The sequence below is a fragment of the Haplochromis burtoni genome, unplaced genomic scaffold (genome assembly GCF_018398535.1).
Source record: "Haplochromis burtoni strain Fernald_Lab_line unplaced genomic scaffold, NCSU_Asbu1 Contig_334, whole genome shotgun sequence".
Lineage (NCBI taxonomy): Eukaryota > Metazoa > Chordata > Actinopteri > Cichliformes > Cichlidae > Haplochromis > Haplochromis burtoni.
In genome coordinates, this window is record NW_024582695.1 from 484,395 (window position 1) to 497,968 (window position 13,574).

At 40.7% G+C, this 13,574-nt stretch overlaps 1 protein-coding gene across 1 annotated transcript in view; it reads left to right on the forward strand.

The window, feature by feature from the left end:
* The window catches only part of grin2aa (glutamate receptor, ionotropic, N-methyl D-aspartate 2A, a), a 171,751-nt gene that overhangs the window by 121,238 nt on the left and 36,939 nt on the right, over positions 1 to 13,574 (forward strand). The window contains exons 4-5 of the mRNA XM_005942459.3: positions 889 to 1,317; positions 12,091 to 12,205. Of these exons, the coding sequence (XP_005942521.1) occupies positions 889 to 1,317; positions 12,091 to 12,205 (544 nt within the window). The remainder of the gene's footprint in view (positions 1 to 888; positions 1,318 to 12,090; positions 12,206 to 13,574) is intronic.

The following is a 13,574-nucleotide window of genomic DNA, read 5'->3' on the forward strand; positions in this document are numbered from 1 at the left end:
ATGTGTGTGTGTGTGTGTGTGTGTGTGTGTGTGTGTGTGTGTGTGTGTGTGTGTGTGTGTGTGTGTGTGTGTGAATGCGAGCATCACTCCCTAATCCTCACTCTGCCTGTTCATAACTGCTGTCAACTTGTGATACCGCAGAAAATCGCCAGTTTATCACACAATTATGTTCTTTAATTGCGATCATAAGTGCCATTTCCCTCTATTTCTGCGGGTCTTTAGCCGCATGTACTGGGACCTTCTGATTATTATTACTCGTGACATTATGAAAAAGAGCAGCCAGTCCCACTGGATGAGAGAGATGCTCTATAAATTCATAATCTTTTTTAATGAGCACTTGCTATTTCTCACTCTGACCACTTTAGCTAACTGGCTACTGAATTACAAGGAAAAAAAAATCTTTGGAAATTTTACATGATTGCTTTCCTCTGCTGCAGTTTCGACACTATAAAGTAGCAGCCCCATGATTGCGCTGTGGGAAATCAATACGTATTACCCTTTTTTGTGTAAAAGGTGACAGAAGCTGCATTATGTTTTGATCACTTCGCTGTTATGTTATCACCAGTGTCACCAATTAGCCCAATGGCCACAGGCGTTGCTTTGGATATTTATTATCAGGGCGGTGTTTTTTCACCTTGTCCTTTAACTGTGTGTAGGCTGGAACCAGCTGAGAATCATTACTGGACCAGCTTCATTCAATTTATTGTGCTTAATGTGCTCTCCCTTTGACAATAAGCACTTTACATCTATTAGAATTCACGTCGCACTTAACAGTGATATTAATTATAATGGATAATTGTAACTGCCCTTGCCAGCACCTGAGCAAAGTTAATAGTCTATTAGTTAAATATTAACATTTCACTCCTCTTCTTGTTATCCTTGCTTTAGTTTTGTGGGTTGGGACCTGCAGAATATCATCACTCTGGATGCCGTGGAGGAAGACAGCCGTTCTCAGATCATGCTGAAGAAAGTCCAGTCTCCAGTGGTCCTGCTGTACTGCTCCAAAGATGAGGCGGTGTACATCCTGGATGAGGCTCGCTCTCTGGGCCTCACCGGATTCGGATACATCTGGATTGTGCCATCCCTCACCACCGGCAACCCAGAAATAACGCCAGACGCGTTCCCGTCGGGAATGATCTCGGTGTCGTACGATGACTGGGACTACCCGCTGGAGGCCCGTGTTCGCGACGGTATAGGCATCATAACGTCAGCGGCGGCAGCCATGTTAGACGAGTACGGCGACATCCCTGAAGCCAAGACGTCCTGTTACGGCCAGATGGAGAAGACAACCAAGCTGCCTCCCAGTGCACTTCATAAGTAAGCAAAGAGTTTATTTCTTTGTTGTTGTTCTTTTGTCTCTAATGATTATTAACAAATAAAGTACGTGTGAGTCTGAGGAGCACTAATAGAACAGAAAGAGGAGCATAATAATATTGGTGTTTTTTTGATTTGTGTAATTTAAAAGCATCTGAAAAGTCCCCGAGTTAGCATGCGCGATTTTTTATGGATGACTCTTTCCCTCCAACTTCTGTTTTCACCCTTATCCTCGCTAATTAGAGAGAAGCTTTCACCGAGTTGCTGCTGAAGATTGCCATTCGAGAAAAGATGCAATTATTGGATACGAGAGCAAGGGATGGAGAGATAGAGGAAGAAGCACGGAGGAAGTGTAGGAGTTAAAAACAGAGAGGAAAAAGAGGTGAATGGAAGTCGAGAGGGGAGCTTGTGATGTAGGCAGTGAAAAAACAGGGGCAGGCAAGAAATCGAGACTGGGGGGAACAGCGGGAGGCCGCTACAAATGAGTGCTCTCCAAAATTGAAGAGCTCCTTGATGAGTCCTTCTGTTCTTTTCTCATTTATTCCACCATCTCTCATTCACTCTCTTCTACTCCCCCTTCTCATGAGCTCAACCCTGCAGCAGCCAGTGGGAGATGGTGCAGGTCTTGCCAGCTCTGTCTGGCTTTCCATCTGGCAGAGGAAGGAGGGACACACACAGTTGCGCAACCTGTGTTTACATCCCAATATTGTAAATTTTTTTTTAAGATAATGATGTGTGAAATTAAAATTTGCATGTCTAAAGGGTAAAACTTGATTCTACGACGTATTTCCAGGGAGGAAAAATCTCGCCTCTCTGTGTCTACTGTTACTTATCTTGCAACTAAAACGGTTAGTCTGGGGAGCGATTTAGAAACAATTTAGCTACACATGAAGCCATATGGATGTGTTTGATATTTAGCAGTGTGCAGAACATTTTGCCAAACACAGTAAATCAATATAATATTTCATCTGATGTAAGTGATCCAGCGTTTGAGTCGACACACAAATCACGCCGCTGCTCTTTATCTTGGATGAATTCTTAAAACCCAACAAGAATAAGAATTTTTAGAAACAGCTGATTTAACCATCATGTCCTTATGTGCTGATGATGGCATTGGAGCAAAAGTTTGAATATTTGGCTTTGACAGAATCTCAGAGAAGGTTGCATGGCTTAGTGCAAAAACAGAATGAGGAAAAGAGCCCAGCAGCTGCTCAGCTGTAACACGGTGATGGGTTTTTTTCCCTTCGTGTAACATCAGCTTTTAGAATTAAAGTTCCAATTTTCTTTCTCTGCTGGGATAATACTGGTTTAGTGCTTTGAGTTTGGAGTCTGAGACTTTTTTTGTTCCCTTTGGTCAGTTCACTCTGCCATATGATGCATTTTAATTGGCTCTTTGTGGCTAGGTCACAGCAGAGCTTTCTTCTCTGCACACCTACATCTCTACCAGCTTTTCATCATTATTGATGATGTTTCTGTCTGAATCTTCCCACACCTTCCAAATGCCACCCCGAATTTCATCTGGAGCCATAACAACCCCAAAGTCACAGAGGTAACAGGGTAGTTACTGGTGCTGACTGGCACCAATTAACGAGCTTCTGCTCAAAACAGCGGTCATTTGCAGAAGGAGTCATTAAAGTTGGACGGATTGCATCTTAACTTACAACCTGATCTATGTTTCATTTTGTCTGGAAACACAGACGCATCAAACAGAATCACCAAACATCAAGAGCCAGCTGACGTTGTTCCCAGCGTGCTCTGCTGCCTAAGGTTGTTACCCAGGTGATCAGTGTCCACAGATGGCACTGTAGTGGGTGAGAGAACTCAGCCAATAGGGCTCTGAGGCCAGAACAAGAGAAAACACGATTGGTTAAAGGTAGGTCAGGGCAATGGCAAGTGTGGGTTGTTGGACCATCATCAGCTGTCAGGGAAGACATGAAGACACGGTCAGCTCACAGACATGCAAGTACACAGATGCACGCACAGAGAGGTGAGCAGATGGGATGTAAGTGCAAATATACAGTATGTGGGACATATTGCAGTATTTTCCTTTAGGCACAGTATTTATCCCAGTCTTTCAGGAGGTGTGTTTTTGTAAGCAAGATGTCAATAATGGTATTATTATCTTATGAGCATCTGGCTAGTGTTCAACTTGAGATTTATTGTTTGTTTGCTTGAGCACCTCTCAGACTCCACTGTGGTTTGTCACAACAATTAGATTTAAAGCAGATGCTGCTTCCAGCCCTAAGTGTGCCAGAAACCATTTCATAATTGAAAGTAACTTGTTTTGATGGGAATATTATCAATAGTTATTGCTGAATTTACAAAAAAATAAAAAATAATAAATAAATAAATAAATCCTTCACTCAATGGCTACTACTATAGCTACTATACTATACTACTATAGCTTCGGGCCTTTAGTGAAGTTTTACCTCAGTCACTTTGCTCGTGTCAGCTGTGATGATAAATCCACAGTGACATATCCAAGATGAATATGGTGTGCCAAGTAATAAAAAATAAAATTAAATAAAAACAGGAGACAAATGACCAACTAAGAGCGCTGGCCAGTGCAGCAATCAGACCGAGTGACAACCTGTACTCCATATAAAATGCGGCGCGTGGACCTGTGCTCGTGCGCGTGCACGCGCATGTTAGAAACAAGAGAAATATCCCCCCTTAAGAGAATGTTCTGTCATGACAGATTTACAGTGTGCTGCTCACCTTCCTGTGGAGAACAGTGTGCCTTAAAAGACTTTAGCACTTATTTATCAGTGTGTTAGTGTGTGTGTGTGTGTGTGTGTGTGTGTGTGTGTGTGTGTGTGTGTGTGTGTGTGTGTGTGTGTGTGTGTGTGTGTGTGTGGGAAAGGCGTGGTGCCGGTAGTTTGTTCTGACAGGTAATTTCGGGCTCTAGCCGTGATATATGGGGGTCAAAATTCAGAAAACACATTTTTTTTTGCAGATGCACATTACACACACAAACTTAGTCCTGGGGCAGCTGTCATTTCAGTGGTGCAAAGACAAACGCTTGCTCAACAGCACTACACAATGCGATTTTTTGTAACCTGTCCTTTCTGGCATTTTTCTGTACGACACTTACAGACACATAAAATGAGGCATTTTTTCTTAAAAAATGTACATTTTCATAATTATAAATCTGAGAACTGGATAAAAACTGGTTTAAAAGTTTAAAGTGTTTAAAAGGTTTTGAATATAGAATATTTCTTAATCACTCTATACATATTCCAAAATAAAACAAAAAAACAAACAAACAACATTTTTAAAAAACATTTTCCAGACATTTAAATTCAGGAACAAACAAATAAATTTATGTCCTTCAGATATTCTTGTTTTTTTTGGGTTTTTTTACATGCAAAAAATGCAACATCACTGATTAACTTGGACATTTTATCTATTTATTTAGATTTTTTAGGATTTAGCTTCATATTTGCACTAATTTCCATAAATGTCCACTAGGAGAACTATTTTAAAATAACGTCAGTGTGCATGGAAAAAATGGCAACAGAAAAAATGGTTTTGCCTGTAGTTCTTCTTCATGCGTGCTGTACAAACCGTTTAGTGTATTTATCATTTTAGAGCGTTAGAGATCTAACATGTTTTTTTGTCTTTTTAGAGAATGGAGACCGTCATGCCCCAGAGTCTCAACATGCCCGTCAATCCACAGCTCATACATAATACATTACCGCATAATCACTTGCTAACGACACCTATGGGCGTTTGTGTATTAATAAATGTAAATGTAAATGTTTGCAGGTCCCTTGTGGGATGTGAAATGCACCAAGTGATCTCAGAACTAATCGTGTATTTAGGGGTAAGATTCCTAAACAATGAGTAAAACACTACAGTGGATTTGATTCTATAATGAAACTGCTCTTATACTATTACTGTATAAGCAGGCAAAACATTAAAAAAAGAAACCTCTTTTATTTAGTCAACTATTCTAGTGAATTCACACTATGTAAAAAAATGAATGTAGTTGAATTTGTTCCTCAAAAAAGCTGTTGTTACTACATTTACATGTGGATGATTTATAGGTATAATTAAGCATTTTCACATTCACAAAAACGGCTGTTTTAGGCCTCGCACCACTGTTATCAGCTTTCAAATAGGCAAATAAACCTTCACACAAAGGTAGAAGATGTGTGTCTGTGTGTGAGTACAGTGGTTATGGCTTAAACATTGATGGTGTGAGGTGACTATGAAGCGTCTCTCCATTTCGATCTAAAACAACAGACTGATTGTAGGTCGAGTGCCTGATACTTCAAATGAAGTGTTCATTAGGCAGCGGTGGGTGTGCACTTCAAACGAGCTGTGAGAAAATCAGCTTTCCAACAGGCTGATCGTGGAGCTCAGATAGTTATCATCTTTTTCTGTTTTTGTTTTGGAGAATTAAAGCGAACAGTATAGTCGTCCCAACTTTCAACATTAAAGAAGTACTTAAAGCTGAGGACATAAAAGAGGTTTTAAGTTTAACTTTTAACTGAAAGGCTAATCGACTTAGCTTCAGCTAAACGACTGCCCTGTCGTTTGTTGCTCTAAGAAATATAAATGTCTCCTTGGCACTGAATTTTTAAAATGTTTTAGATGTTTTCACATATTTTAACAGGACATCTGGCTTCTTCTTTGTAGAGCAGAACAGTTGTTTGACACAAGGAACAAAATCAGTTTTACTTACTACCCACATTTTTCCGTTGCTCATTCACACAACTCTCAGCCAATCACGTGGCAGCTTGTTGCATTTAAACATGTAGACATTGTCAAGATGACCTGCTGAAGTTTAACCCGAGCATCAGAATGGGGAAGAAAGGTAATTTAAGGATCTGAATGTGGCTTGGTTGTTGACAGCAGTGGGAAGAAACCAAGTACAAATACTTTATTACTGTATTCAGAGGTCAGAGGTGAGGAGCCAGACTTCCTTGAGCTGACAAAGAGCAACTCACATAACAAAAAAGTAACTTAAATAATCACGTGCCACAACTAAGGATGCAGAAGAGCATCTCTAAATGCACAGCACACGAAACTTTGAAGCAGCTGGTCTGTAGCAGCAGCTACAGCGGATGTTGCTAGTATATGAACACGTATATTTTGTTTTGCGGAGCAAAAGAAACCATTTCATGATGCAGGTATTATTGTTTACATTATAATAATATTATTTTATGCCACCTAAACTCATGCAGCCGAAATTCACACACATACAAACCCATCTTGGCACAAGGGAGTGGATGCTAAATAGCATGTACTTCCCCTCCTGTAGCTATTCTTCATGTCAGACTTAACACCTGCCACCTGAGGCTGAGTGTGTGTTTTCAAATGACTACCCACCCTTGGGTCCTTTTAAAAGCCCTCAATCATCAGCCCTTATCTTTTTTTCAGATTTCCTCCGCTGTCTCTCACAGGGCATATCTCTTGTGTGTGCACTTCACAGGTCACAAGTACCCTGACAGTATACATCCTTGCTCTGACTGGTCCCTGTCTCTATCTTGAACACTTTCAGTGTTTTATAGTTCATCATACCATCTTTGTATAGCCTACTCGTTCCAGTATTAAAGCTAAAATAGATAAAAGTTAATGTCTTATCACATGGGAGACAATCCAGAACCTCTCAAAAGACATTTGTTTTTGAGTGTTTTAGTCCTTGTCAAGAGAACTTTGGCAGTTCAGGGCACAGTGCTGTCATCAGAAAATCCAGACGACCTGGACGGTGGGCTTGGAACAATGTTACCATTTTACTTAGAACGTCGTCGTTGTTGTTCTTAATGGGGACACAATTAATGTTCTTTTTCTCCCTGATTAACCAAACGGTTAAGAAAAACAGCAGTAGGAGTGTTGAGAATATTAAACACTTGCAGCTTTAATGCAGTGTGTGCTCTTATTTTTCTCTTGCAGAGTACTTATAGTCTTGTTAACTCTGCTGCAGTAACAGCAGAAAAAAACACCCTCACCTCCACTCATGACAACACCCCTCCATTCCAAAAGAAGCTTAAAAGTAACTCTATACATTTTTCATGAGAGTCTATCAAGGGTTACTCCTCTTCCTCTCTCTTAGTTCTCTGATAATGATTTCCCTCAGTCTCATATTTAAAGTCTTTTTTGTTTTGAGGAGTGGGAGTTGGGGGGGATTGCATCATCCCTGCTGTTTCTCCACTTCCTCGCCCTATTCTGCCCCCTTTGGCCAGGTAATTGCCTGTGTTCCTGAGTGTCTGCAGGGATGTTTACTCTGGGGGAGGGGGTGTTGTTGAGGGTCATTTTGCAGCATACACAAGTCTGTGTCCGTATCCTAGCAACGCACTATCAGGTCCACCTGTTCGATGGCCGTCAGCCCAAATATACTTGCAAACATACACACACAATCCCGTCCTTCCGTCTTTTCATCCTGTTTAGCATGTTCACATTTGTCTATATATAACATAACAGCTTGGCTAATTTTACATATGACTCTTACAGCAGAGCCACACACACAGCTGTTGTGTCTTGCTTTTTTTAATTGCTATCATTAGAGGTTCAGAGTTATGATGAAGTGCTGACACATCACGTTGAAAACAGCCTACAAGATTCCCAGTAAAAAGCTTTTGTGAGAATCACAAAAACGAGCTTCATTTTAGCTTCACCTTTAAGAGAAAGTTTAGCCGGGGTAGAGGAGCCATTCTTTAAACATGTGAGAGTGCTTCCTTTTTTCACACAGATGGTTTCAAAGTGTAGAATGGACTGGTATCTAAAAAAAGCAGCCTGGGCTCTGGTATTGCTCCCAGCACCTCATTCTCTCCTGGTAGTCGCGCATAATTGGGTCGAGCGCAGCGCTGTGTGTCCAATCAAATGGCTTAATACTACTCACCTGGTTGCTTGCAGGCCAATCAGATAATTTTAATCACAAAGCCCACTCAATCCCCTTATCTCTGGCTGATTTCATCTGGGCATTGAGTTGTGTTTGTGTGCGTGCGTGCATGCGTGTGTGTGTGTGTGTCATCAGCAGCAATTTAAGGGGGCATGTTGGTATCAGGAAATGTCACCACCAAAGCACAGATATTAAACTACCTCTTAACAATTACTTTTTTCATCCTTGTGACGTATTGATTTTTTTTCTTAGTTGCTAGCCTCTGAAATAGATTAGTATAGTAGTGACTACATAAATAATAAAAATCTATTTAATTAACTAAAAGCTAAGCTGTAAATTGGCAGTCACAGTCATATCTGGCAGATTATGTGGTGGTTGCTGTTATCTGCAGCATGAAAGCTGCATGGTGGAGGCCTCCTGATACTACATGAGCTTAGATGTCTTGAGCAGCAAGTCCCTGGTTCAATTACTGGCTTGCTAAACCGTCTTCTTGCTTCTTCCCCACATATGTTACTCCCCTGATAGCTGATGTCTACTAGTCCATAAAGTAATAAATGCTTTTCTTTTTTCTTTTCTTTTTTGTTTGTTTTTTGTTTTTTGTTTTACATAAAATAGGTATTGCACAACATTAATGACACAAGATTTTATGTAAATAAAAAAAGACATTGTTTAATACTAGAATTTTAAACTCAGAAAATAAGTGCCATTTTTGAGCTAATGGAAAAAAATTGAAATGTATTATTCTTTTTTATTTTTTATAAAGACCAAAAAAAGGACAATACTTTACCCTATATTTTGACAGGAGTTGGTAAGATAGATTCCCACTTCATCCTGGGACTTCCTGGGCAAACATACAGGCACTGTGTACTGGAAACAGTCTTTGGTGATTGTCTTGGTGGTTTCAGGTGTGTCTTAGTGAACTGGATGGATGAGATTAAAATTTGATAAACTGTGCATTTCGTTGCCCTGTACCTGTGACATGTGCAATGACAATAAAGTTGAATTCTATTCTATTCTATTCTATTCTATTCTATTCTATTCTATTCTATTCTACTCTAGTCGTCTACTAATGTTACAGATGAATAGGACTGATCATATTTGTTGCCTAGCAACAACATTAACTTAAATTATTTTATTATTAACATACCTCCTACATTATTGGTAACATAATAGACAGGTAATTTAGCTGTCAGATAATTGTTAACACCCATCCATTAATCTATCTTCCATTTATCCGAACAGATCTGAGATTGACAACAGTCAACACAACAATGCTAACCATTGCGCCGCCATGCTGCCTATATTTCAGTGGCTAATGTTAACGTGCCCCTCAGACAATTTAATATTTGTTACAAATGTTGGTACTACAACCCAAAATTAGTGACCGAGCCCATAGGAAGTCTTTTTGCAATGACACCTCATATCATCTTGGGGCCTTCAGAGGTTTTAATGCAGGTTTTTAGGCACTTCTGGATTGGCTTCATTTTTCTGATCCAGAAGCTGCATCTGTGTTTTACACTCCCTATCTGCAAAGGTGTTGTGTGGAGTTGTGTGTTAACCGGACGGAGCAAATATGTCACCACTGGTGTCGATACTATTGCAAATCTGTAGCTAATCCAACAATTCAGTTGAACCTAAATAAATAAACAATCACTTTCCAATAAAAGATTGTAAAATAAACAGTTTTACACATGCAGGTTGTTAAAAAGATTTCTTCATTTATTTATTTTTTGGTCCAACTCACACAAATACTTGTTTTAATAGTTTTCTGGCCATTTTTACCCTTCAGCACGTCACTGCACAATGCCCTACACAGCTTGAAAGAGCTCACCTGCAGCAATCCACTGTGAGTTTTCAACAACACATCAAGTGGGTCCGTGCTCCATTTAGGAGTTCTTTCACCCGCCTGGCCCCCCAGAATGGAATAAAGGTGAAAGAAAAGAGCAGCCATCTCTGTCGTGTTGTACCAGAGCGCTGACAGAAGGAGTGAGGGAGACAGAGTGAGGAAGGACAGCCATGATTAATGTAGAGGCTGTGTGGACCCAAGAATATCTTCCCACTGCCCTCCATCTTAGCTAATGTGACCTGCCATATAGGTCACTCATTACAGTGTATGTGTACGTGTGTGGTGTGTTAGAATGGGCCGACTAAGGCTTTAGGTGCTGTAATTTCTCACTTTTTCTTTGCTATCTCCCTACTCATATATCTCGATTTATACATATGTATATATATATATATATATATATATATATATATATGTATTACCTGAGCCAATCCTGGTAGAAGAGAGTAACTAAACTGTTTGTAGCTGAACTAAATAATGCCCAGCCATCTGCACTAATAGATGCATCTACTTAGCTGAGGAAGAAGATTGTGGCCAAACTCAAGGCAGCCACACAACCGAGGGCGCGACAGGAAATGCTTGCAAATGTGAACACACCCGTACTCAACATCCCCACTACCAGTATCAATAAAAGCAATAATCTTGTATATGCCACTGCCACAGAAATACTTGGGTCCAAAAATGTCAATTACATATAGAGAAAGCCCCCCCCCGTGTGGAAAAGAAGGCTGTAACGGAAATTAGGGAGATCTGGAATGATGTTTGGGCACTAACAAAAGTCCAGAAGGTTTTGTGAGAGACAGACAAGAGCTCTCTAGGGTGTACTCTTAGCTGCAAAGGAACCATACTATGATGGCAGACACTGAGCAATCCTGGAAGACAATCTTAGAGAATGAGATGGCACAGAGCACCAACACCAAGTGGATGGTGCACCTAAGAGCAGACCACAGCAATCTCCCCCTCTCTTACATGGATGATATTAAGGTATATGCTGGGAGAGAGCGAGACTTCATTGATGCACCTCACCAAGCTCTACAGTGAGGACATCAGGCTGTTAAATGAACTGGAATAACATCCCAATGTGGAAAAAGAGACTTTATTGGAGGCTTTGCAAAGATGCCTTGGAGACAGTCCAGTATATAGTACCAAGATGGAAGATAGAAGCTGGAACAACATAAACCGAGAGACACTACCAAGTGGCTGGGATAGCATACAGGAACATCTGGGCCACATATGGATTAGAACTCCCCAATTCCCGATGGAAGACACCACTGAAGATAGTTGAGAACAACAAGGCTAAGGTCCCGTGGGATTTTGAGTTCCAGAAAGACAAGCAGCTGCTGGCCAACCAACCAGACATAGTGGTGGTTGAAAAGGAGCAGAAGATGTAGCAGCCCGGCAGACAGCAACATCACAAAGAAGGAGCACAAGGAAATAGAGAAGGGCCAGGGGCTGAGGGAACAACTGGAGCAAAAGTGGAGGTCAAAAGTGGAGCTTTAGGAGCTGTAAACCAGAGAGTGGCTTCAGCAGATTCCAGGCACAACATCAGGGATCTCTATTTAAAAGAGTGCAGTCCTGGGAAAAGCACACAACCCTCAAATTCCCAGGACACCAAGTTTGAGGAACACGCACACATACCGTCCCGCTATACACACACACACACACACACACACACACACACACACACACACAGATATATATATATATATATATATATATGTGTGTGTGTGTGTGTGTGTGTATGACATATGGTTCTCATTTATGCTTCGACTGTTCAGTTTCTTTAGTTCTAAAATACAATCATAATCCAGTCCATAATGATCAAATGTGACTTTATAACTTTCACTACAAGAGCCTGAATATTGCAGAAAGGTAATAATAATAATAGTAGATTGCAAATGGAATATTTCACATGCTAATGTAATTCAATTTCCTTTTCTCTTTTTCTCACAAAATCACTCATTTCATTTCTTTTGTTATTCACTGGCTTTTCCCATAACCCCCCCCCCCCCCCCCCCCCCCCCCCAATCTCTTTGACCACCCTTTGCCCCCACTATATCTCATTCTCTGCTCCTTTCATTCTCAGATACATGATGAATGTGACGTGGGATGGCAGAGACTTGTCCTTCACAGAAGACGGCTACCAGGAAAACCCAAAGCTGGTGGTCATTGTTCTTAACAAGGAGAGAGAGTGGGAGAAGGTAGGATCTATATCTTAAGAATCCTGCACTGAAAAGCTTTCACTTCTTTGAAAAAGAATATGAGTTTGGAGGGAAAAAAATGTCTCTAGGGACATTTTAGCGGTGCTCCAGATGCCAGGCAGCCAGCCCGATTCCTTATTTAATAACCACCATAGTTTTCAGCTTTGCTGAGCATTTCAATATGATAAACTTGCATTAGGTAAAACGGTGCACCATCAGATTGTCATGGTTGCTGAAAACAGGTAGGCTTGATTTATAATGATTTGTTCCACATGTTCAATAAATATGCATTTCCAATTGTCCTTATTTTCTCCTTGACTAAAAAGCTTAAAAGGTCATTATTAAAAGAAGAAGAAGCTTGTTTTTGTTGCTCCCCTGTTTGTGGGAGGGTCACAACAGTGGATGGATCTAAATATTGGATCAGAGTCCTTCTAAGAATTTGTACCTGTTTCGGGTCTCAAACTCGGGATCTTTGGCAAACATGTTAATTGCTTGACTAAAGTCACTCAGTAGGACTTAAATCAAAATGAAAGAAAATGACATTCAACCACCATCTTTGACTTAGAGGTCACCACTGAGAAATGCAACACAAAAACAAAACCAGCCACGAGCACAGTATTGAAAATGCCACCTATGTGTCATCATACAGCACTCAGTTGATCAATGAGCTCATTTACTGAGGAGGTTATGGATTGCTGTAACTGGTTAATGTTAGGTGGCTTCTATAAAGAATGGCCACTATGAAAGGGTGAGCATTCGTGCCATTTTAATGGACTTTAAATGGCAGTCATGTATCTTTATACCTACATCTGACTCCCTGGTACTTACTTAAATACCTCATATTTAATGCCCCCATAGCTCATACGTTAGAATGGGTGAGACTGAGAGGACAAGTTTGAGAGAAGGACGGGGAAACAAGAGAGGAATTGGAGGGAATTGTAAAGGGAAGATGGATAATTTTGAGTTTTATGGTCATTTTCTTTTCTTTGCATTGATTTGATTTTGTCACTCCCTGTGCATGTGTCTCCTCACACTCTTCATTCTCCTCTTTACGGCTGTTTGCCACCTTTGATCTTCTTTCCCTTCTTCTTTACCTCATCTGTCCTCTTCCATCTTCTCTTACCTCCCCTCCTTTCCTTTCATCACCAGTTCAGATCATTTGTAGACTCTGGTGTTGTTTTTCTCCCCTCTGATAGGGCCTCAAAACACAGCTGAGACCTCTGATACCGGAGGGTGGCGCGGGTTCACGTGCATGCACGTGTGTAATTTGACTCGTCAACACTGGCTACTGACAGAAACACTTTTCGGGAGACTCATGCAGCAACGAATGCAATTGTTATTCAAGTCAGACCCATGCGTATATGTGTGT